Source organism: Bombyx mori, chromosome 11, assembly GCF_030269925.1.
Source record: "Bombyx mori chromosome 11, ASM3026992v2".
NCBI lineage: Eukaryota > Metazoa > Arthropoda > Insecta > Lepidoptera > Bombycidae > Bombyx > Bombyx mori.
Window position 1 is genome coordinate 11,975,902 of NC_085117.1, and position 24,015 is coordinate 11,999,916.

Consider the following 24,015-nt stretch of genomic DNA (forward strand, 5'->3'; position numbering starts at 1 on the left):
GTATGGCTCAGTCACTCCTTCATAGCTAATACCCCACCAAACCATCACTGAAGTCGGATAGTGCCCACGTTGCACTGTCGACTAATTGGAAAGCTTCCTTAGAGCTTTGAGCATAAATGCGGTCATTTTGTTTGTTAAAATGTTGCTCAATTGTAAAAAAATTCTCATCCTTAAACAAAATTTTTCTGACCTCCCTTTGCGTACCGCTTCAGTAGTTGTTTCGATTTTACCACCTTATTCTCTTTTAAGTTATCTTAAGTACTTTTATTTAATAAACAGGGCCAACACATGGAATATAACCTTAATTCAAAATCAAAGCTTGTCATAATTTATAATAGCACGATAATAGCAGCACTACGTTATGTCACAATGACATGTTCTCTGTGTCACAGTTTCTGTCAATTGTAATCTTATACCATAGACCCTTAAACCTACTTTTTGTTCGATTCATCTATTGGAAAGGCAAAGAGAAAATAGTTTTAAGAAATAGAAAATATTTTATCAAAGTTGAAGCCACTCTGCTGTTTGTTGTATGAAAAATAAAATGGAACAAATGAAATTAAAAGTTTTGCTGGAAATCGACGAAGTCATGTGAATGCAATGAGTAAGCATATTGTATTTTGTTAGTCATTCTATGCAGGGGGCTTTATTTATTTATTTTACACAGTATTTTTCACTAAATGCATATAATCGTGAATTTATTAGTTGAAACATAAAAACAATTTTAAAATGTTTTGACTGCCTCTGGCTTACTCCGGGTAACATCAATAAATCTTTGAAAAATCTGGATTAATCCTCAAAACAGCTGAATTGATTTTTATGGAATTTTTACTAATAGGTAGCAAATATAGTAAGAAGTAATCTAGTCAATACTTTGGAAAAATCATGATACCGCACTTAACTTTTAAAACTCCTGAAGTTACCGGCAATGTTCCAGAATTAATTAAACAGAAAAGCTTTCAAAAATACATAATATCACAAGGCGTGGCAACTATAATAATTGTTGTAAAATCGAACATATTTCGTTCAAATTGGCAAGACTAAATCTAATGTCAAATAAAATAATTTGTCTAAACCATAGACCACCAGTGGTCTAAACTCGAACGTTGTTGTTTAGAGTTGTTTTGTGACTGTCGGAAACTAGAATTGTTTAAAACAAGTTTACCAAATTACGCGTCATTTGCATAATTGTGTAAAATTTTTGTAGAAAGCCACAATGGGGGACAGCCAAAGTGAAAATCAAGCTTTGCTGAGAATTGGTAAGAACCCAGATTTGCACATTGACAGTTGATGATTCAACAAATGCATTACATGTTTTGATGCAAAACAAAGCGATAAGATGGCTCGATTAATAACCAGACACTTAAAAGATAAACCGCATATATTTTATAGCTCAAATAATCGTAATAACGAGACCGGTCAGATACTTAAAATATCTTTTATCTTTCCATGGCAGAAGAGGTCGCATGTGATGATGTGAGCACAATCTCCCCAATTGGGCCCGATGAGTTGCCTCCGCCATATCAACAAGTAGGGATGCCTATGGTCTCTTGCCGAGTGTGCCAAGCACTGATTGACATTCGTGGGAAAAAAGAGCAACATGTAGTGAAATGTTCAGAATGCAAAGAAGCTACGGTAAGGTTTATATGTTATTTTAACCTTTAATAATATATTAAGAACCTCGAAAACTATGAGTGCCCTTACCTATTCCAATAATCTACAGCATTTAATAGCTTAGTATACTTATACTATTTTCAAGACTTAGCACAGAACGGCAAAGCATTTTTATGACTGATTATGTGTTCTGGGTTTAATGTTGAGTTTATTGAAATAAATATAAAATATATATATAATAAAAAGAGTAGGATCTTGAAGGGTGGTAATGGTTTACTTCATTAAATACACACATGGGAGTCTGAAAACTCATGTTAGAGGTTTCAGTAGGTATGAATTCGACTATGCTGACCAACTTTTCGAAAAGTTTGGGAATTTTCTATAAAACAATTCATAACTATCTTACTGACCTGTTAATTTTTAGATCTTTATTAAGATCTCTATACTTTCAAGAAACAATCGAGACTTTATCATCATCATAATCGGTTGCTCTTGGCAGAGCAGTCGTGGTCATGTGGAATTCTTGCTAATTAAAGCCTTGACAGATGTTTTCCACAGTTTACGAACCGAGGCCCGGCGCACACACTCATTAAGTGGGGTTTCAGTAAGGTCTTTCACCTGATCAGTCCAATGCATGGGGATTCATCCATGAGATCTCTTACCATTGACACCCTACCCTGAACAAGTTTCTTGATAGACTCTGCTGGCCGATGTGATACGTGTCCAAAATATCGAAGAATCCTGGATTGCACTGTTGACGTTAACCTGTGAGAGATTTAGTTCTTTTAAGATATACGGAGCATCCTTCTCCAGCAACACATTTCTAATGCATCGATCCTTCTTTTTTCTCTTTCTTTCACAGTCGAGGTCTCAACCCCATATAAAAAGATGGGGAACACCAGTGCCCTTACCAGTCGGACTTTGGTAGTCTTGGTGATATTCCGGTCCTTCCATACTTTTCTGAGTTTATCCATGGCCGATCGCATTTTACCGCGTAGTACCACTGTTAGTAACCAGTGAACCTAGGTAGGCGTAAGATGAAACGACCTCACAGCTTGTAATTTCGGTAATCTCCGGGGTATTGTTTTTTTATACTATAGGAAAAAACAACAAAATTAATTATTTTCATTTTGTTCTCATTTGTACTTGGATTATACTTAAATATTATCTTTCTACATTTTTAGCCTATAAAGAATGCTCCGCCAGGCAAGAAGTATGTTCGGTGCCCTTGCAATTGCCTACTAATTTGCAAGTCATCTTCGCAACGTATAGCTTGTCCTCGTGCTGATTGCAAGAGGATTATCAACCTAGCACCATCACCAGTTACTCCACCTGTGCCCACTCTGCCCGGCATGGATAGAGTAATCTGTGCACATTGTCAAGACACATTCTTGGTTAGTAATGATAAAATAACTATGGATAAAAATGTCCTTCCTCAGACTTACTTATTTGTTCCTTCATTAACTTTTAAGTTCCTGATTGGTTTTTTATTACTTAAGATTCACTAACCAGCATAGCCCCAATGTTGAGCTGACTAGCAGGTGAACAATGCTGTCAATTTTAAAACCTAAAATTTAACTTATGTTTTTAATACAATAGCTGTACTATCCTTAAAAAAACTTATAGAAAGATTTCAAGCAAACAAATCATAGGCAATTATAGGCAGGCTTCAAGGCAGAAATAGGTGAGATAGATGCCCTAAATTCTTCAGAGCTTGTGACATAGAAATAACATATTTACCACCCATTCACCAAATCTAAGCATTAAAAAAAACGGGTATCAGGGAGATAGATGAGAAAATGGTGGAGATACCGCTACTATTTGTGAGGGTTGCAATGGGAGCCCACAAGGATATCCCATCATCTTGCCTATTTCAGGCACTATTAAGTCTTCCTTTCCAGTGGGATGGTTTACCTCACAGCTAGAAAAGAAAAAAGAAATACATAACATAAATATGGACGCTAATTATATTTACTCAGATTTTAAAAGAAAATAATTATATGTACATACCTAGTTTTGCCATAAATACTGAGACAGGAAAAAAATATTCTATTGCAAATAACATTTATTACTTTTACAGTGTGTTAGTTTAATACATAAATATAAAACAATTTAAAGTATAAAAAGCTTATTCGAAGTGGTCTCCATTGGCTGCAATACAGTCCTTTAAACATTGAGGCCAGTTATTAATAGAAGCACGCACGCACTCTTTCCATGGGAAAATTTTTCACTGCCAATCGTACAGATTGTTTTAGGGACTCCAAATTATCATGGCGTTTAGAGCATGCCGTACTCTCTAAAACTGACCATAAATCATAATCCAGCGGATTAAGATCGGGACTAGACGACGGCCAGTCTTCAGCTCCGATAAAGGCCGAAACGTTCGTTTCGAACCAAGACTGCGTAGACCGAACTTTATGACCTGGCGCTGAGTCTGGCTGGAACGACCATTCTTGATTATTGAACATGGTGTTGTTAAGGGGCTTCACTACCTTCTCATGAATGGTATCTTGATACACTTGTGCCGATGTTTAGATACCTTTTTCACAAAAGTATGGCTCAGTCACTCCTTCATAGCTAATACCCCACCAAACCATCACTGAAGTCGGATAGTGCCCACGTTGCACTGTCGACTAATTGGAAAGCTTCCTTAGAGCTTTGAGCATAAATGCGGTCATTTTGTTTGTTAAAATGTTGCTCAATTGTAAAAAAATTCTCATCCTTAAACAAAATTTTTCTGACCTCCCTTTGCGTACCGCTTCAGTAGTTGTTTCGATTTTACCACCTTATTCTCTTTTAAGTTATCTTAAGTACTTTTATTTAATAAACAGGGCCAACACATGGAATATAACCTTAATTCAAAATCAAAGCTTGTCATAATTTATAATAGCACGATAATAGCAGCACTACGTTATGTCACAATGACATGTTCTCTGTGTCACAGTTTCTGTCAATTGTAATCTTATACCATAGACCCTTAAACCTACTTTTTGTTCGATTCATCTATTGGAAAGGCAAAGAGAAAATAGTTTTAAGAAATAGAAAATATTTTATCAAAGTTGAAGCCACTCTGCTGTTTGTTGTATGAAAAATAAAATGGAACAAATGAAATTAAAAGTTTTGCTGGAAATCGACGAAGTCATGTGAATGCAATGAGTAAGCATATTGTATTTTGTTAGTCATTCTATGCAGGGGGCTTTATTTATTTATTTTACACAGTATTTTTCACTAAATGCATATAATCGTGAATTTATTAGTTGAAACATAAAAACAATTTTAAAATGTTTTGACTGCCTCTGGCTTACTCCGGGTAACATCAATAAATCTTTGAAAAATCTGGATTAATCCTCAAAACAGCTGAATTGATTTTTATGGAATTTTTACTAATAGGTAGCAAATATAGTAAGAAGTAATCTAGTCAATACTTTGGAAAAATCATGATACCGCACTTAACTTTTAAAACTCCTGAAGTTACCGGCAATGTTCCAGAATTAATTAAACAGAAAAGCTTTCAAAAATACATAATATCACAAGGCGTGGCAACTATAATAATTGTTGTAAAATCGAACATATTTCGTTCAAATTGGCAAGACTAAATCTAATGTCAAATAAAATAATTTGTCTAAACCATAGACCACCAGTGGTCTAAACTCGAACGTTGTTGTTTAGAGTTGTTTTGTGACTGTCGGAAACTAGAATTGTTTAAAACAAGTTTACCAAATTACGCGTCATTTGCATAATTGTGTAAAATTTTTGTAGAAAGCCACAATGGGGGACAGCCAAAGTGAAAATCAAGCTTTGCTGAGAATTGGTAAGAACCCAGATTTGCACATTGACAGTTGATGATTCAACAAATGCATTACATGTTTTGATGCAAAACAAAGCGATAAGATGGCTCGATTAATAACCAGACACTTAAAAGATAAACCGCATATATTTTATAGCTCAAATAATCGTAATAACGAGACCGGTCAGATACTTAAAATATCTTTTATCTTTCCATGGCAGAAGAGGTCGCATGTGATGATGTGAGCACAATCTCCCCAATTGGGCCCGATGAGTTGCCTCCGCCATATCAACAAGTAGGGATGCCTATGGTCTCTTGCCGAGTGTGCCAAGCACTGATTGACATTCGTGGGAAAAAAGAGCAACATGTAGTGAAATGTTCAGAATGCAAAGAAGCTACGGTAAGGTTTATATGTTATTTTAACCTTTAATAATATATTAAGAACCTCGAAAACTATGAGTGCCCTTACCTATTCCAATAATCTACAGCATTTAATAGCTTAGTATACTTATACTATTTTCAAGACTTAGCACAGAACGGCAAAGCATTTTTATGACTGATTATGTGTTCTGGGTTTAATGTTGAGTTTATTGAAATAAATATAAAATATATATATAATAAAAAGAGTAGGATCTTGAAGGGTGGTAATGGTTTACTTCATTAAATACACACATGGGAGTCTGAAAACTCATGTTAGAGGTTTCAGTAGGTATGAATTCGACTATGCTGACCAACTTTTCGAAAAGTTTGGGAATTTTCTATAAAACAATTCATAACTATCTTACTGACCTGTTAATTTTTAGATCTTTATTAAGATCTCTATACTTTCAAGAAACAATCGAGACTTTATCATCATCATAATCGGTTGCTCTTGGCAGAGCAGTCGTGGTCATGTGGAATTCTTGCTAATTAAAGCCTTGACAGATGTTTTCCACAGTTTACGAACCGAGGCCCGGCGCACACACTCATTAAGTGGGGTTTCAGTAAGGTCTTTCACCTGATCAGTCCAATGCATGGGGATTCATCCATGAGATCTCTTACCATTGACACCCTACCCTGAACAAGTTTCTTGATAGACTCTGCTGGCCGATGTGATACGTGTCCAAAATATCGAAGAATCCTGGATTGCACTGTTGACGTTAACCTGTGAGAGATTTAGTTCTTTTAAGATATACGGAGCATCCTTCTCCAGCAACACATTTCTAATGCATCGATCCTTCTTTTTTCTCTTTCTTTCACAGTCGAGGTCTCAACCCCATATAAAAAGATGGGGAACACCAGTGCCCTTACCAGTCGGACTTTGGTAGTCTTGGTGATATTCCGGTCCTTCCATACTTTTCTGAGTTTATCCATGGCCGATCGCATTTTACCGCGTAGTACCACTGTTAGTAACCAGTGAACCTAGGTAGGCGTAAGATGAAACGACCTCACAGCTTGTAATTTCGGTAATCTCCGGGGTATTGTTTTTTTATACTATAGGAAAAAACAACAAAATTAATTATTTTCATTTTGTTCTCATTTGTACTTGGATTATACTTAAATATTATCTTTCTACATTTTTAGCCTATAAAGAATGCTCCGCCAGGCAAGAAGTATGTTCGGTGCCCTTGCAATTGCCTACTAATTTGCAAGTCATCTTCGCAACGTATAGCTTGTCCTCGTGCTGATTGCAAGAGGATTATCAACCTAGCACCATCACCAGTTACTCCACCTGTGCCCACTCTGCCCGGCATGGATAGAGTAATCTGTGCACATTGTCAAGACACATTCTTGGTTAGTAATGATAAAATAACTATGGATAAAAATGTCCTTCCTCAGACTTACTTATTTGTTCCTTCATTAACTTTTAAGTTCCTGATTGGTTTTTTATTACTTAAGATTCACTAACCAGCATAGCCCCAATGTTGAGCTGACTAGCAGGTGAACAATGCTGTCAATTTTAAAACCTAAAATTTAACTTATGTTTTTAATACAATAGCTGTACTATCCTTAAAAAAACTTATAGAAAGATTTCAAGCAAACAAATCATAGGCAATTATAGGCAGGCTTCAAGGCAGAAATAGGTGAGATAGATGCCCTAAATTCTTCAGAGCTTGTGACATAGAAATAACATATTTACCACCCATTCACCAAATCTAAGCATTAAAAAAAACGGGTATCAGGGAGATAGATGAGAAAATGGTGGAGATACCGCTACTATTTGTGAGGGTTGCAATGGGAGCCCACAAGGATATCCCATCATCTTGCCTATTTCAGGCACTATTAAGTCTTCCTTTCCAGTGGGATGGTTTACCTCACAGCTAGAAAAGAAAAAAGAAATACATAACATAAATATGGACGCTAATTATATTTACTCAGATTTTAAAAGAAAATAATTATATGTACATACCTAGTTTTGCCATAAATACTGAGACAGGAAAAAAATATTCTATTGCAAATAACATTTATTACTGTTACAGTGTGTTAGTTTAATACATAAATATAAAACAATTTAAAGTATAAAAAGCTTATTCGAAGTGGTCTCCATTGGCTGCAATACAGTCCTTTAAACATTGAGGCCAGTTATTAATAGAAGCACGCACGCACTCTTTCCATGGGAAAATTTTTCACTGCCAATCGTACAGATTGTTTTAGGGACTCCAAATTATCATGGCGTTTAGAGCATGCCGTACTCTCTAAAACTGACCATAAATCATAATCCAGCGGATTAAGATCGGGACTAGACGACGGCCAGTCTTCAGCTCCGATAAAGGCCGAAACGTTCGTTTCGAACCAAGACTGCGTAGACCGAACTTTATGACCTGGCGCTGAGTCTGGCTGGAACGACCATTCTTGATTATTGAACATGGTGTTGTTAAGGGGCTTCACTACCTTCTCATGAATGGTATCTTGATACACTTGTGCCGATGTTTAGATACCTTTTTCACAAAAGTATGGCTCAGTCACTCCTTCATAGCTAATACCCCACCAAACCATCACTGAAGTCGGATAGTGCCCACGTTGCACTGTCGACTAATTGGAAAGCTTCCTTAGAGCTTTGAGCATAAATGCGGTCATTTTGTTTGTTAAAATGTTGCTCAATTGTAAAAAAATTCTCATCCTTAAACAAAATTTTTCTGACCTCCCTTTGCGTACCGCTTCAGTAGTTGTTTCGATTTTACCACCTTATTCTCTTTTAAGTTATCTTAAGTACTTTTATTTAATAAACAGGGCCAACACATGGAATATAACCTTAATTCAAAATCAAAGCTTGTCATAATTTATAATAGCACGATAATAGCAGCACTACGTTATGTCACAATGACATGTTCTCTGTGTCACAGTTTCTGTCAATTGTAATCTTATACCATAGACCCTTAAACCTACTTTTTGTTCGATTCATCTATTGGAAAGGCAAAGAGAAAATAGTTTTAAGAAATAGAAAATATTTTATCAAAGTTGAAGCCACTCTGCTGTTTGTTGTATGAAAAATAAAATGGAACAAATGAAATTAAAAGTTTTGCTGGAAATCGACGAAGTCATGTGAATGCAATGAGTAAGCATATTGTATTTTGTTAGTCATTCTATGCAGGGGGCTTTATTTATTTATTTTACACAGTATTTTTCACTAAATGCATATAATCGTGAATTTATTAGTTGAAACATAAAAACAATTTTAAAATGTTTTGACTGCCTCTGGCTTACTCCGGGTAACATCAATAAATCTTTGAAAAATCTGGATTAATCCTCAAAACAGCTGAATTGATTTTTATGGAATTTTTACTAATAGGTAGCAAATATAGTAAGAAGTAATCTAGTCAATACTTTGGAAAAATCATGATACCGCACTTAACTTTTAAAACTCCTGAAGTTACCGGCAATGTTCCAGAATTAATTAAACAGAAAAGCTTTCAAAAATACATAATATCACAAGGCGTGGCAACTATAATAATTGTTGTAAAATCGAACATATTTCGTTCAAATTGGCAAGACTAAATCTAATGTCAAATAAAATAATTTGTCTAAACCATAGACCACCAGTGGTCTAAACTCGAACGTTGTTGTTTAGAGTTGTTTTGTGACTGTCGGAAACTAGAATTGTTTAAAACAAGTTTACCAAATTACGCGTCATTTGCATAATTGTGTAAAATTTTTGTAGAAAGCCACAATGGGGGACAGCCAAAGTGAAAATCAAGCTTTGCTGAGAATTGGTAAGAACCCAGATTTGCACATTGACAGTTGATGATTCAACAAATGCATTACATGTTTTGATGCAAAACAAAGCGATAAGATGGCTCGATTAATAACCAGACACTTAAAAGATAAACCGCATATATTTTATAGCTCAAATAATCGTAATAACGAGACCGGTCAGATACTTAAAATATCTTTTATCTTTCCATGGCAGAAGAGGTCGCATGTGATGATGTGAGCACAATCTCCCCAATTGGGCCCGATGAGTTGCCTCCGCCATATCAACAAGTAGGGATGCCTATGGTCTCTTGCCGAGTGTGCCAAGCACTGATTGACATTCGTGGGAAAAAAGAGCAACATGTAGTGAAATGTTCAGAATGCAAAGAAGCTACGGTAAGGTTTATATGTTATTTTAACCTTTAATAATATATTAAGAACCTCGAAAACTATGAGTGCCCTTACCTATTCCAATAATCTACAGCATTTAATAGCTTAGTATACTTATACTATTTTCAAGACTTAGCACAGAACGGCAAAGCATTTTTATGACTGATTATGTGTTCTGGGTTTAATGTTGAGTTTATTGAAATAAATATAAAATATATATATAATAAAAAGAGTAGGATCTTGAAGGGTGGTAATGGTTTACTTCATTAAATACACACATGGGAGTCTGAAAACTCATGTTAGAGGTTTCAGTAGGTATGAATTCGACTATGCTGACCAACTTTTCGAAAAGTTTGGGAATTTTCTATAAAACAATTCATAACTATCTTACTGACCTGTTAATTTTTAGATCTTTATTAAGATCTCTATACTTTCAAGAAACAATCGAGACTTTATCATCATCATAATCGGTTGCTCTTGGCAGAGCAGTCGTGGTCATGTGGAATTCTTGCTAATTAAAGCCTTGACAGATGTTTTCCACAGTTTACGAACCGAGGCCCGGCGCACACACTCATTAAGTGGGGTTTCAGTAAGGTCTTTCACCTGATCAGTCCAATGCATGGGGATTCATCCATGAGATCTCTTACCATTGACACCCTACCCTGAACAAGTTTCTTGATAGACTCTGCTGGCCGATGTGATACGTGTCCAAAATATCGAAGAATCCTGGATTGCACTGTTGACGTTAACCTGTGAGAGATTTAGTTCTTTTAAGATATACGGAGCATCCTTCTCCAGCAACACATTTCTAATGCATCGATCCTTCTTTTTTCTCTTTCTTTCACAGTCGAGGTCTCAACCCCATATAAAAAGATGGGGAACACCAGTGCCCTTACCAGTCGGACTTTGGTAGTCTTGGTGATATTCCGGTCCTTCCATACTTTTCTGAGTTTATCCATGGCCGATCGCATTTTACCGCGTAGTACCACTGTTAGTAACCAGTGAACCTAGGTAGGCGTAAGATGAAACGACCTCACAGCTTGTAATTTCGGTAATCTCCGGGGTATTGTTTTTTTATACTATAGGAAAAAACAACAAAATTAATTATTTTCATTTTGTTCTCATTTGTACTTGGATTATACTTAAATATTATCTTTCTACATTTTTAGCCTATAAAGAATGCTCCGCCAGGCAAGAAGTATGTTCGGTGCCCTTGCAATTGCCTACTAATTTGCAAGTCATCTTCGCAACGTATAGCTTGTCCTCGTGCTGATTGCAAGAGGATTATCAACCTAGCACCATCACCAGTTACTCCACCTGTGCCCACTCTGCCCGGCATGGATAGAGTAATCTGTGCACATTGTCAAGACACATTCTTGGTTAGTAATGATAAAATAACTATGGATAAAAATGTCCTTCCTCAGACTTACTTATTTGTTCCTTCATTAACTTTTAAGTTCCTGATTGGTTTTTTATTACTTAAGATTCACTAACCAGCATAGCCCCAATGTTGAGCTGACTAGCAGGTGAACAATGCTGTCAATTTTAAAACCTAAAATTTAACTTATGTTTTTAATACAATAGCTGTACTATCCTTAAAAAAACTTATAGAAAGATTTCAAGCAAACAAATCATAGGCAATTATAGGCAGGCTTCAAGGCAGAAATAGGTGAGATAGATGCCCTAAATTCTTCAGAGCTTGTGACATAGAAATAACATATTTACCACCCATTCACCAAATCTAAGCATTAAAAAAAACGGGTATCAGGGAGATAGATGAGAAAATGGTGGAGATACCGCTACTATTTGTGAGGGTTGCAATGGGAGCCCACAAGGATATCCCATCATCTTGCCTATTTCAGGCACTATTAAGTCTTCCTTTCCAGTGGGATGGTTTACCTCACAGCTAGAAAAGAAAAAAGAAATACATAACATAAATATGGACGCTAATTATATTTACTCAGATTTTAAAAGAAAATAATTATATGTACATACCTAGTTTTGCCATAAATACTGAGACAGGAAAAAAATATTCTATTGCAAATAACATTTATTACTTTTACAGTGTGTTAGTTTAATACATAAATATAAAACAATTTAAAGTATAAAAAGCTTATTCGAAGTGGTCTCCATTGGCTGCAATACAGTCCTTTAAACATTGAGGCCAGTTATTAATAGAAGCACGCACGCACTCTTTCCATGGGAAAATTTTTCACTGCCAATCGTACAGATTGTTTTAGGGACTCCAAATTATCATGGCGTTTAGAGCATGCCGTACTCTCTAAAACTGACCATAAATCATAATCCAGCGGATTAAGATCGGGACTAGACGACGGCCAGTCTTCAGCTCCGATAAAGGCCGAAACGTTCGTTTCGAACCAAGACTGCGTAGACCGAACTTTATGACCTGGCGCTGAGTCTGGCTGGAACGACCATTCTTGATTATTGAACATGGTGTTGTTAAGGGGCTTCACTACCTTCTCATGAATGGTATCTTGATACACTTGTGCCGATGTTTAGATACCTTTTTCACAAAAGTATGGCTCAGTCACTCCTTCATAGCTAATACCCCACCAAACCATCACTGAAGTCGGATAGTGCCCACGTTGCACTGTCGACTAATTGGAAAGCTTCCTTAGAGCTTTGAGCATAAATGCGGTCATTTTGTTTGTTAAAATGTTGCTCAATTGTAAAAAAATTCTCATCCTTAAACAAAATTTTTCTGACCTCCCTTTGCGTACCGCTTCAGTAGTTGTTTCGATTTTACCACCTTATTCTCTTTTAAGTTATCTTAAGTACTTTTATTTAATAAACAGGGCCAACACATGGAATATAACCTTAATTCAAAATCAAAGCTTGTCATAATTTATAATAGCACGATAATAGCAGCACTACGTTATGTCACAATGACATGTTCTCTGTGTCACAGTTTCTGTCAATTGTAATCTTATACCATAGACCCTTAAACCTACTTTTTGTTCGATTCATCTATTGGAAAGGCAAAGAGAAAATAGTTTTAAGAAATAGAAAATATTTTATCAAAGTTGAAGCCACTCTGCTGTTTGTTGTATGAAAAATAAAATGGAACAAATGAAATTAAAAGTTTTGCTGGAAATCGACGAAGTCATGTGAATGCAATGAGTAAGCATATTGTATTTTGTTAGTCATTCTATGCAGGGGGCTTTATTTATTTATTTTACACAGTATTTTTCACTAAATGCATATAATCGTGAATTTATTAGTTGAAACATAAAAACAATTTTAAAATGTTTTGACTGCCTCTGGCTTACTCCGGGTAACATCAATAAATCTTTGAAAAATCTGGATTAATCCTCAAAACAGCTGAATTGATTTTTATGGAATTTTTACTAATAGGTAGCAAATATAGTAAGAAGTAATCTAGTCAATACTTTGGAAAAATCATGATACCGCACTTAACTTTTAAAACTCCTGAAGTTACCGGCAATGTTCCAGAATTAATTAAACAGAAAAGCTTTCAAAAATACATAATATCACAAGGCGTGGCAACTATAATAATTGTTGTAAAATCGAACATATTTCGTTCAAATTGGCAAGACTAAATCTAATGTCAAATAAAATAATTTGTCTAAACCATAGACCACCAGTGGTCTAAACTCGAACGTTGTTGTTTAGAGTTGTTTTGTGACTGTCGGAAACTAGAATTGTTTAAAACAAGTTTACCAAATTACGCGTCATTTGCATAATTGTGTAAAATTTTTGTAGAAAGCCACAATGGGGGACAGCCAAAGTGAAAATCAAGCTTTGCTGAGAATTGGTAAGAACCCAGATTTGCACATTGACAGTTGATGATTCAACAAATGCATTACATGTTTTGATGCAAAACAAAGCGATAAGATGGCTCGATTAATAACCAGACACTTAAAAGATAAACCGCATATATTTTATAGCTCAAATAATCGTAATAACGAGACCGGTCAGATACTTAAAATATCTTTTATCTTTCCATGGCAGAAGAGGTCGCATGTGATGATGTGAGCACAATCTCCCCAATTGGGCCCGATGAGTTGCCTCCGCCATATCAACAAGTAGGGATGCCTATGGTCTCTTGCCGAGTGTGCCAAGCACTGATTGACATTCGTGGGAAAAAAGAGCAACATGTAGTGAAATGTTCAGAATGCAAAGAAGCTACGGTAAGGTTTATATGTTATTTTAACCTTTAATAATATATTAAGAACCTCGAAAACTATGAGTGCCCTTACCTATTCCAATAATCTACAGCATTTAATAGCTTAGTATACTTATACTATTTTCAAGACTTAGCACAGAACGGCAAAGCATTTTTATGACTGATTATGTGTTCTGGGTTTAATGTTGAGTTTATTGAAATAAATATAAAATATATATATAATAAAAAGAGTAGGATCTTGAAGGGTGGTAATGGTTTACTTCATTAAATACACACATGGGAGTCTGAAAACTCATGTTAGAGGTTTCAGTAGGTATGAATTCGACTATGCTGACCAACTTTTCGAAAAGTTTGGGAATTTTCTATAAAACAATTCATAACTATCTTACTGACCTGTTAATTTTTAGATCTTTATTAAGATCTCTATACTTTCAAGAAACAATCGAGACTTTATCATCATCATAATCGGTTGCTCTTGGCAGAGCAGTCGTGGTCATGTGGAATTCTTGCTAATTAAAGCCTTGACAGATGTTTTCCACAGTTTACGAACCGAGGCCCGGCGCACACACTCATTAAGTGGGGTTTCAGTAAGGTCTTTCACCTGATCAGTCCAATGCATGGGGATTCATCCATGAGATCTCTTACCATTGACACCCTACCCTGAACAAGTTTCTTGATAGACTCTGCTGGCCGATGTGATACGTGTCCAAAATATCGAAGAATCCTGGATTGCACTGTTGACGTTAACCTGTGAGAGATTTAGTTCTTTTAAGATATACGGAGCATCCTTCTCCAGCAACACATTTCTAATGCATCGATCCTTCTTTTTTCTCTTTCTTTCACAGTCGAGGTCTCAACCCCATATAAAAAGATGGGGAACACCAGTGCCCTTACCAGTCGGACTTTGGTAGTCTTGGTGATATTCCGGTCCTTCCATACTTTTCTGAGTTTATCCATGGCCGATCGCATTTTACCGCGTAGTACCACTGTTAGTAACCAGTGAACCTAGGTAGGCGTAAGATGAAACGACCTCACAGCTTGTAATTTCGGTAATCTCCGGGGTATTGTTTTTTTATACTATAGGAAAAAACAACAAAATTAATTATTTTCATTTTGTTCTCATTTGTACTTGGATTATACTTAAATATTATCTTTCTACATTTTTAGCCTATAAAGAATGCTCCGCCAGGCAAGAAGTATGTTCGGTGCCCTTGCAATTGCCTACTAATTTGCAAGTCATCTTCGCAACGTATAGCTTGTCCTCGTGCTGATTGCAAGAGGATTATCAACCTAGCACCATCACCAGTTACTCCACCTGTGCCCACTCTGCCCGGCATGGATAGAGTAATCTGTGCACATTGTCAAGACACATTCTTGGTTAGTAATGATAAAATAACTATGGATAAAAATGTCCTTCCTCAGACTTACTTATTTGTTCCTTCATTAACTTTTAAGTTCCTGATTGGTTTTTTATTACTTAAGATTCACTAACCAGCATAGCCCCAATGTTGAGCTGACTAGCAGGTGAACAATGCTGTCAATTTTAAAACCTAAAATTTAACTTATGTTTTTAATACAATAGCTGTACTATCCTTAAAAAAACTTATAGAAAGATTTCAAGCAAACAAATCATAGGCAATTATAGGCAGGCTTCAAGGCAGAAATAGGTGAGATAGATGCCCTAAATTCTTCAGAGCTTGTGACATAGAAATAACATATTTACCACCCATTCACCAAATCTAAGCATTAAAAAAAACGGGTATCAGGGAGATAGATGAGAAAATGGTGGAGATACCGCTACTATTTGTGAGGGTTGCAATGGGAGCCCACAAGGATATCCCATCATCTTGCCTATTTCAGGCACTATTAAGTCTTCCTTTCCAGTGGGATGGTTTACCTCACAGCTAGAAAAGAAAAAAGAAATACATAACATAAATATGGACGCTAATTATATTTACTCAGATTTTAAAAGAAAATAATTATATGTACATACCTAGTTTTGCCATAAATACTGAGACAGGAAAAAAATATTCTATTGCAAATAACATTTATTACTTTTACAGTGTGTTAGTTTAATACATAAATATAAAACAATTTAAAGTATAAAAAGCTTATTCGAAGTGGTCTCCATTGGCTGCAATACAGTCCTTTAAACATTGAGGCCAGTTATTAATAGAAGCACGCACGCACTCTTTCCATGGGAAAATTTTTCACTGCCAATCGTACAGATTGTTTTAGGGACTCCAAATTATCATGGCGTTTAGAGCATGCCGTACTCTCTAAAACTGACCATAAATCATAATCCAGCGGATTAAGATCGGGACTAGACGACGGCCAGTCTTCAGCTCCGATAAAGGCCGAAACGTTCGTTTCGAACCAAGACTGCGTAGACCGAACTTTATGACCTGGCGCTGAGTCTGGCTGGAACGACCATTCTTGATTATTGAACATGGTGTTGTTAAGGGGCTTCACTACCTTCTCATGAATGGTATCTTGATACACTTGTGCCGATGTTTAGATACCTTTTTCACAAAAGTATGGCTCAGTCACTCCTTCATAGCTAATACCCCACCAAACCATCACTGAAGTCGGATAGTGCCCACGTTGCACTGTCGACTAATTGGAAAGCTTCCTTAGAGCTTTGAGCATAAATGCGGTCATTTTGTTTGTTAAAATGTTGCTCAATTGTAAAAAAATTCTCATCCTTAAACAAAATTTTTCTGACCTCCCTTTGCGTACCGCTTCAGTAGTTGTTTCGATTTTACCACCTTATTCTCTTTTAAGTTATCTTAAGTACTTTTATTTAATAAACAGGGCCAACACATGGAATATAACCTTAATTCAAAATCAAAGCTTGTCATAATTTATAATAGCACGATAATAGCAGCACTACGTTATGTCACAATGACATGTTCTCTGTGTCACAGTTTCTGTCAATTGTAATCTTATACCATAGACCCTTAAACCTACTTTTTGTTCGATTCATCTATTGGAAAGGCAAAGAGAAAATAGTTTTAAGAAATAGAAAATATTTTATCAAAGTTGAAGCCACTCTGCTGTTTGTTGTATGAAAAATAAAATGGAACAAATGAAATTAAAAGTTTTGCTGGAAATCGACGAAGTCATGTGAATGCAATGAGTAAGCATATTGTATTTTGTTAGTCATTCTATGCAGGGGGCTTTATTTATTTATTTTACACAGTATTTTTCACTAAATGCATATAATCGTGAATTTATTAGTTGAAACATAAAAACAATTTTAAAATGTTTTGACTGCCTCTGGCTTACTCCGGGTAACATCAATAAATCTTTGAAAAATCTGGATTAATCCTCAAAACAGCTGAATTGATTTTTATGGAATTTTTACTAATAGGTAGCAAATATAGTAAGAAGTAATCTAGTCAATACTTTGGAAAAATCATGATACCGCACTTAACTTTTAAAACTCCTGAAGTTACCGGCAATGTTCCAGAATTAATTAAACAGAAAAGCTTTCAAAAATACATAATATCACAAGGCGTGGCAACTATAATAATTGTTGTAAAATCGAACATATTTCGTTCAAATTGGCAAGACTAAATCTAATGTCAAATAAAATAATTTGTCTAAACCATAGACCACCAGTGGTCTAAACTCGAACGTTGTTGTTTAGAGTTGTTTTGTGACTGTCGGAAACTAGAATTGTTTAAAACAAGTTTACCAAATTACGCGTCATTTGCATAATTGTGTAAAATTTTTGTAGAAAGCCACAATGGGGGACAGCCAAAGTGAAAATCAAGCTTTGCTGAGAATTGGTAAGAACCCAGATTTGCACATTGACAGTTGATGATTCAACAAATGCATTACATGTTTTGATGCAAAACAAAGCGATAAGATGGCTCGATTAATAACCAGACACTTAAAAGATAAACCGCATATATTTTATAGCTCAAATAATCGTAATAACGAGACCGGTCAGATACTTAAAATATCTTTTATCTTTCCATGGCAGAAGAGGTCGCATGTGATGATGTGAGCACAATCTCCCCAATTGGGCCCGATGAGTTGCCTCCGCCATATCAACAAGTAGGGATGCCTATGGTCTCTTGCCGAGTGTGCCAAGCACTGATTGACATTCGTGGGAAAAAAGAGCAACATGTAGTGAAATGTTCAGAATGCAAAGAAGCTACGGTAAGGTTTATATGTTATTTTAACCTTTAATAATATATTAAGAACCTCGAAAACTATGAGTGCCCTTACCTATTCCAATAATCTACAGCATTTAATAGCTTAGTATACTTATACTATTTTCAAGACTTAGCACAGAACGGCAAAGCATTTTTATGACTGATTATGTGTTCTGGGTTTAATGTTGAGTTTATTGAAATAAATATAAAATATATATATAATAAAAAGAGTAGGATCTTGAAGGGTGGTAATGGTTTACTTCATTAAATACACACATGGGAGTCTGAAAACTCATGTTAGAGGTTTCAGTAGGTATGAATTCGACTATGCTGACCAACTTTTCGAAAAGTTTGGGAATTTTCTATAAAACAATTCATAACTATCTTACTGACCTGTTAATTTTTAGATCTTTATTAAGATCTCTATACTTTCAAGAAACAATCGAGACTTTATCATCATCATAATCGGTTGCTCTTGGCAGAGCAGTCGTGGTCATGTGGAATTCTTGCTAATTAAAGCCTTGACAGATGTTTTCCACAGTTTACGAACCGAGGCCCGGCGCACACACTCATTAAGTGGGGTTTCAGTAAGGTCTTTCACCTGATCAGTCCAATGCATGGGGATTCATCCATGAGATCTCTTACCATTGACACCCTACCCTGAACAAGTTTCTTGATAGACTCTGCTGGCCGATGTGATACGTGTCCAAAATATCGAAGAATCCTGGATTGCACTGTTGACGTTAACCTGTGAGAGATTTAGTTCTTTTAAGATATACGGAGCATCCTTCTCCAGCAACACATTTCTAATGCATCGATCCTTCTTTTTTCTCTTTCTTTCACAGTCGAGGTCTCAACCCCATATAAAAAGATGGGGAACACCAGTGCCCTTACCAGTCGGACTTTGGTAGTCTTGGTGATATTCCGGTCCTTCCATACTTTTCTGAGTTTATCCATGGCCGATCGCATTTTACCGCGTAGTACCACTGTTAGTAACCAGTGAACCTAGGTAGGCGTAAGATGAAACGACCTCACAGCTTGTAATTTCGGTAATCTCCGGGGTATTGTTTTTTTATACTATAGGAAAAAACAACAAAATTAATTATTTTCATTTTGTTCTCATTTGTACTTGGATTATACTTAAATATTATCTTTCTACATTTTTAGCCTATAAAGAATGCTCCGCCAGGCAAGAAGTATGTTCGGTGCCCTTGCAATTGCCTACTAATTTGCAAGTCATCTTCGCAACGTATAGCTTGTCCTCGTGCTGATTGCAAGAGGATTATCAACCTAGCACCATCACCAGTTACTCCACCTGTGCCCACTCTGCCCGGCATGGATAGAGTAATCTGTGCACATTGTCAAGACACATTCTTGGTTAGTAATGATAAAATAACTATGGATAAAAATGTCCTTCCTCAGACTTACTTATTTGTTCCTTCATTAACTTTTAAGTTCCTGATTGGTTTTTTATTACTTAAGATTCACTAACCAGCATAGCCCCAATGTTGAGCTGACTAGCAGGTGAACAATGCTGTCAATTTTAAAACCTAAAATTTAACTTATGTTTTTAATACAATAGCTGTACTATCCTTAAAAAAACTTATAGAAAGATTTCAAGCAAACAAATCATAGGCAATTATAGGCAGGCTTCAAGGCAGAAATAGGTGAGATAGATGCCCTAAATTCTTCAGAGCTTGTGACATAGAAATAACATATTTACCACCCATTCACCAAATCTAAGCATTAAAAAAAACGGGTATCAGGGAGATAGATGAGAAAATGGTGGAGATACCGCTACTATTTGTGAGGGTTGCAATGGGAGCCCACAAGGATATCCCATCATCTTGCCTATTTCAGGCACTATTAAGTCTTCCTTTCCAGTGGGATGGTTTACCTCACAGCTAGAAAAGAAAAAAGAAATACATAACATAAATATGGACGCTAATTATATTTACTCAGATTTTAAAAGAAAATAATTATATGTACATACCTAGTTTTGCCATAAATACTGAGACAGGAAAAAAATATTCTATTGCAAATAACATTTATTACTTTTACAGTGTGTTAGTTTAATACATAAATATAAAACAATTTAAAGTATAAAAAGCTTATTCGAAGTGGTCTCCATTGGCTGCAATACAGTCCTTTAAACATTGAGGCCAGTTATTAATAGAAGCACGCACGCACTCTTTCCATGGGAAAATTTTTCACTGCCAATCGTACAGATTGTTTTAGGGACTCCAAATTATCATGGCGTTTAGAGCATGCCGTACTCTCTAAAACTGACCATAAATCATAATCCAGCGGATTAAGATCGGGACTAGACGACGGCCAGTCTTCAGCTCCGATAAAGGCCGAAACGTTCGTTTCGAACCAAGACTGCGTAGACCGAACTTTATGACCTGGCGCTGAGTCTGGCTGGAACGACCATTCTTGATTATTGAACATGGTGTTGTTAAGGGGCTTCACTACCTTCTCATGAATGGTATCTTGATACACTTGTGCCGATGTTTAGATACCTTTTTCACAAAAGTATGGCTCAGTCACTCCTTCATAGCTAATACCCCACCAAACCATCACTGAAGTCGGATAGTGCCCACGTTGCACTGTCGACTAATTGGAAAGCTTCCTTAGAGCTTTGAGCATAAATGCGGTCATTTTGTTTGTTAAAATGTTGCTCAATTGTAAAAAAATTCTCATCCTTAAACAAAATTTTTCTGACCTCCCTTTGCGTACCGCTTCAGTAGTTGTTTCGATTTTACCACCTTATTCTCTTTTAAGTTATCTTAAGTACTTTTATTTAATAAACAGGGCCAACACATGGAATATAACCTTAATTCAAAATCAAAGCTTGTCATAATTTATAATAGCACGATAATAGCAGCACTACGTTATGTCACAATGACATGTTCTCTGTGTCACAGTTTCTGTCAATTGTAATCTTATACCATAGACCCTTAAACCTACTTTTTGTTCGATTCATCTATTGGAAAGGCAAAGAGAAAATAGTTTTATGAAATAGAAAATATTTTATCAAAGTTGAAGCCACTCTGCTGTTTGTTGTATGAAAAATAAAATGGAACAAATGAAATTAAAAGTTTTGCTGGAAATCGACGAAGTCATGTGAATGCAATGAGTAAGCATATTGTATTTTGTTAGTCATTCTATGCAGGGGGCTTTATTTATTTATTTTACACAGTATTTTTCACTAAATGCATATAATCGTGAATTTATTAGTTGAAACATAAAAACAATTTTAAAATGTTTTGACTGCCTCTGGCTTACTCCGGGTAACATCAATAAATCTTTGAAAAATCTGGATTAATCCTCAAAACAGCTGAATTGATTTTTATGGAATTTTTACTAATAGGTAGCAAATATAGTAAGAAGTAATCTAGTCAATACTTTGGAAAAATCATGATACCGCACTTAACTTTTAAAACTCCTGAAGTTACCGGCAATGTTCCAGAATTAATTAAACAGAAAAGCTTTCAAAAATACATAATATCACAAGGCGTGGCAACTATAATAATTGTTGTAAAATCGAACATATTTCGTTCAAATTGGCAAGACTAAATCTAATGTCAAATAAAATAATTTGTCTAAACCATAGACCACCAGTGGTCTAAACTCGAACGTTGTTGTTTAGAGTTGTTTTGTGACTGTCGGAAACTAGAATTGTTTAAAACAAGTTTACCAAATTACGCGTCATTTGCATAATTGTGTAAAATTTTTGTAGAAAGCCACAATGGGGGACAGCCAAAGTGAAAATCAAGCTTTGCTGAGAATTGGTAAGAACCCAGATTTGCACATTGACAGTTGATGATTCAACAAATGCATTACATGTTTTGATGCAAAACAAAGCGATAAGATGGCTCGATTAATAACCAGACACTTAAAAGATAAACCGCATATATTTTATAGCTCAAATAATCGTAATAACGAGACCGGTCAGATACTTAAAATATCTTTTATCTTTCCATGGCAGAAGAGGTCGCATGTGATGATGTGAGCACAATCTCCCCAATTGGGCCCGATGAGTTGCCTCCGCCATATCAACAAGTAGGGATGCCTATGGTCTCTTGCCGAGTGTGCCAAGCACTGATTGACATTCGTGGGAAAAAAGAGCAACATGTAGTGAAATGTTCAGAATGCAAAGAAGCTACGGTAAGGTTTATATGTTATTTTAACCTTTAATAATATATTAAGAACCTCGAAAACTATGAGTGCCCTTACCTATTCCAATAATCTACAGCATTTAATAGCTTAGTATACTTATACTATTTTCAAGACTTAGCACAGAACGGCAAAGCATTTTTATGACTGATTATGTGTTCTGGGTTTAATGTTGAGTTTATTGAAATAAATATAAAATATATATATAATAAAAAGAGTAGGATCTTGAAGGGTGGTAATGGTTTACTTCATTAAATACACACATGGGAGTCTGAAAACTCATGTTAGAGGTTTCAGTAGGTATGAATTCGACTATGCTGACCAACTTTTCGAAAAGTTTGGGAATTTTCTATAAAACAATTCATAACTATCTTACTGACCTGTTAATTTTTAGATCTTTATTAAGATCTCTATACTTTCAAGAAACAATCGAGACTTTATCATCATCATAATCGGTTGCTCTTGGCAGAGCAGTCGTGGTCATGTGGAATTCTTGCTAATTAAAGCCTTGACAGATGTTTTCCACAGTTTACGAACCGAGGCCCGGCGCACACACTCATTAAGTGGGGTTTCAGTAAGGTCTTTCACCTGATCAGTCCAATGCATGGGGATTCATCCATGAGATCTCTTACCATTGACACCCTACCCTGAACAAGTTTCTTGATAGACTCTGCTGGCCGATGTGATACGTGTCCAAAATATCGAAGAATCCTGGATTGCACTGTTGACGTTAACCTGTGAGAGATTTAGTTCTTTTAAGATATACGGAGCATCCTTCTCCAGCAACACATTTCTAATGCATCGATCCTTCTTTTTTCTCTTTCTTTCACAGTCGAGGTCTCAACCCCATATAAAAAGATGGGGAACACCAGTGCCCTTACCAGTCGGACTTTGGTAGTCTTGGTGATATTCCGGTCCTTCCATACTTTTCTGAGTTTATCCATGGCCGATCGCATTTTACCGCGTAGTACCACTGTTAGTAACCAGTGAACCTAGGTAGGCGTAAGATGAAACGACCTCACAGCTTGTAATTTCGGTAATCTCCGGGGTATTGTTTTTTTATACTATAGGAAAAAACAACAAAATTAATTATTTTCATTTTGTTCTCATTTGTACTTGGATTATACTTAAATATTATCTTTCTACATTTTTAGCCTATAAAGAATGCTCCGCCAGGCAAGAAGTATGTTCGGTGCCCTTGCAATTGCCTACTAATTTGCAAGTCATCTTCGCAACGTATAGCTTGTCCTCGTGCTGATTGCAAGAGGATTATCAACCTAGCACCATCACCAGTTACTCCACCTGTGCCCACTCTGCCCGGCATGGATAGAGTAATCTGTGCACATTGTCAAGACACATTCTTGGTTAGTAATGATAAAATAACTATGGATAAAAATGTCCTTCCTCAGACTTACTTATTTGTTCCTTCATTAACTTTTAAGTTCCTGATTGGTTTTTTATTACTTAAGATTCACTAACCAGCATAGCCCCAATGTTGAGCTGACTAGCAGGTGAACAATGCTGTCAATTTTAAAACCTAA

The 24,015-nt window shown here is 35.9% G+C and overlaps 1 protein-coding gene across 15 annotated transcripts in view; it reads left to right on the forward strand.

Annotated features, from left to right (window-relative positions):
• The window catches only part of LOC101741980 (type 2 phosphatidylinositol 4,5-bisphosphate 4-phosphatase), a 65,481-nt gene that overhangs the window by 19,774 nt on the left and 21,692 nt on the right, over window positions 1-24,015 (forward strand). For 8 of the 15 annotated variants that reach the window (XM_062671150.1, XM_062671153.1, XM_062671152.1 and 5 more), the window contains 18 exons: window positions 1,208-1,259; window positions 1,457-1,635; window positions 2,799-3,008; window positions 5,374-5,425; window positions 5,623-5,801; window positions 6,965-7,174; window positions 9,540-9,591; window positions 9,789-9,967; window positions 11,131-11,340; window positions 13,706-13,757; window positions 13,955-14,133; window positions 15,297-15,506; window positions 17,872-17,923; window positions 18,121-18,299; window positions 19,463-19,672; window positions 22,038-22,089; window positions 22,287-22,465; window positions 23,629-23,838. In XM_062671150.1, the coding sequence (XP_062527134.1) occupies window positions 1,208-1,259; window positions 1,457-1,635; window positions 2,799-3,008; window positions 5,374-5,425; window positions 5,623-5,801; window positions 6,965-7,174; window positions 9,540-9,591; window positions 9,789-9,967; window positions 11,131-11,340; window positions 13,706-13,757; window positions 13,955-14,133; window positions 15,297-15,506; window positions 17,872-17,923; window positions 18,121-18,299; window positions 19,463-19,672; window positions 22,038-22,089; window positions 22,287-22,465; window positions 23,629-23,838 (2,646 nt within the window). Of the gene's footprint in view, window positions 1-1,207; window positions 1,260-1,456; window positions 1,636-2,798; window positions 3,009-5,373; window positions 5,426-5,622; window positions 5,802-6,964; window positions 7,175-9,539; window positions 9,592-9,788; window positions 9,968-11,130; window positions 11,341-13,705; window positions 13,758-13,954; window positions 14,134-15,296; window positions 15,507-17,871; window positions 17,924-18,120; window positions 18,300-19,462; window positions 19,673-22,037; window positions 22,090-22,286; window positions 22,466-23,628; window positions 23,839-24,015 lie in introns of those variants that run through there. The other 7 variants (XM_062671158.1, XM_062671159.1, XM_062671160.1 and 4 more) reach the window with 7 other exon arrangements.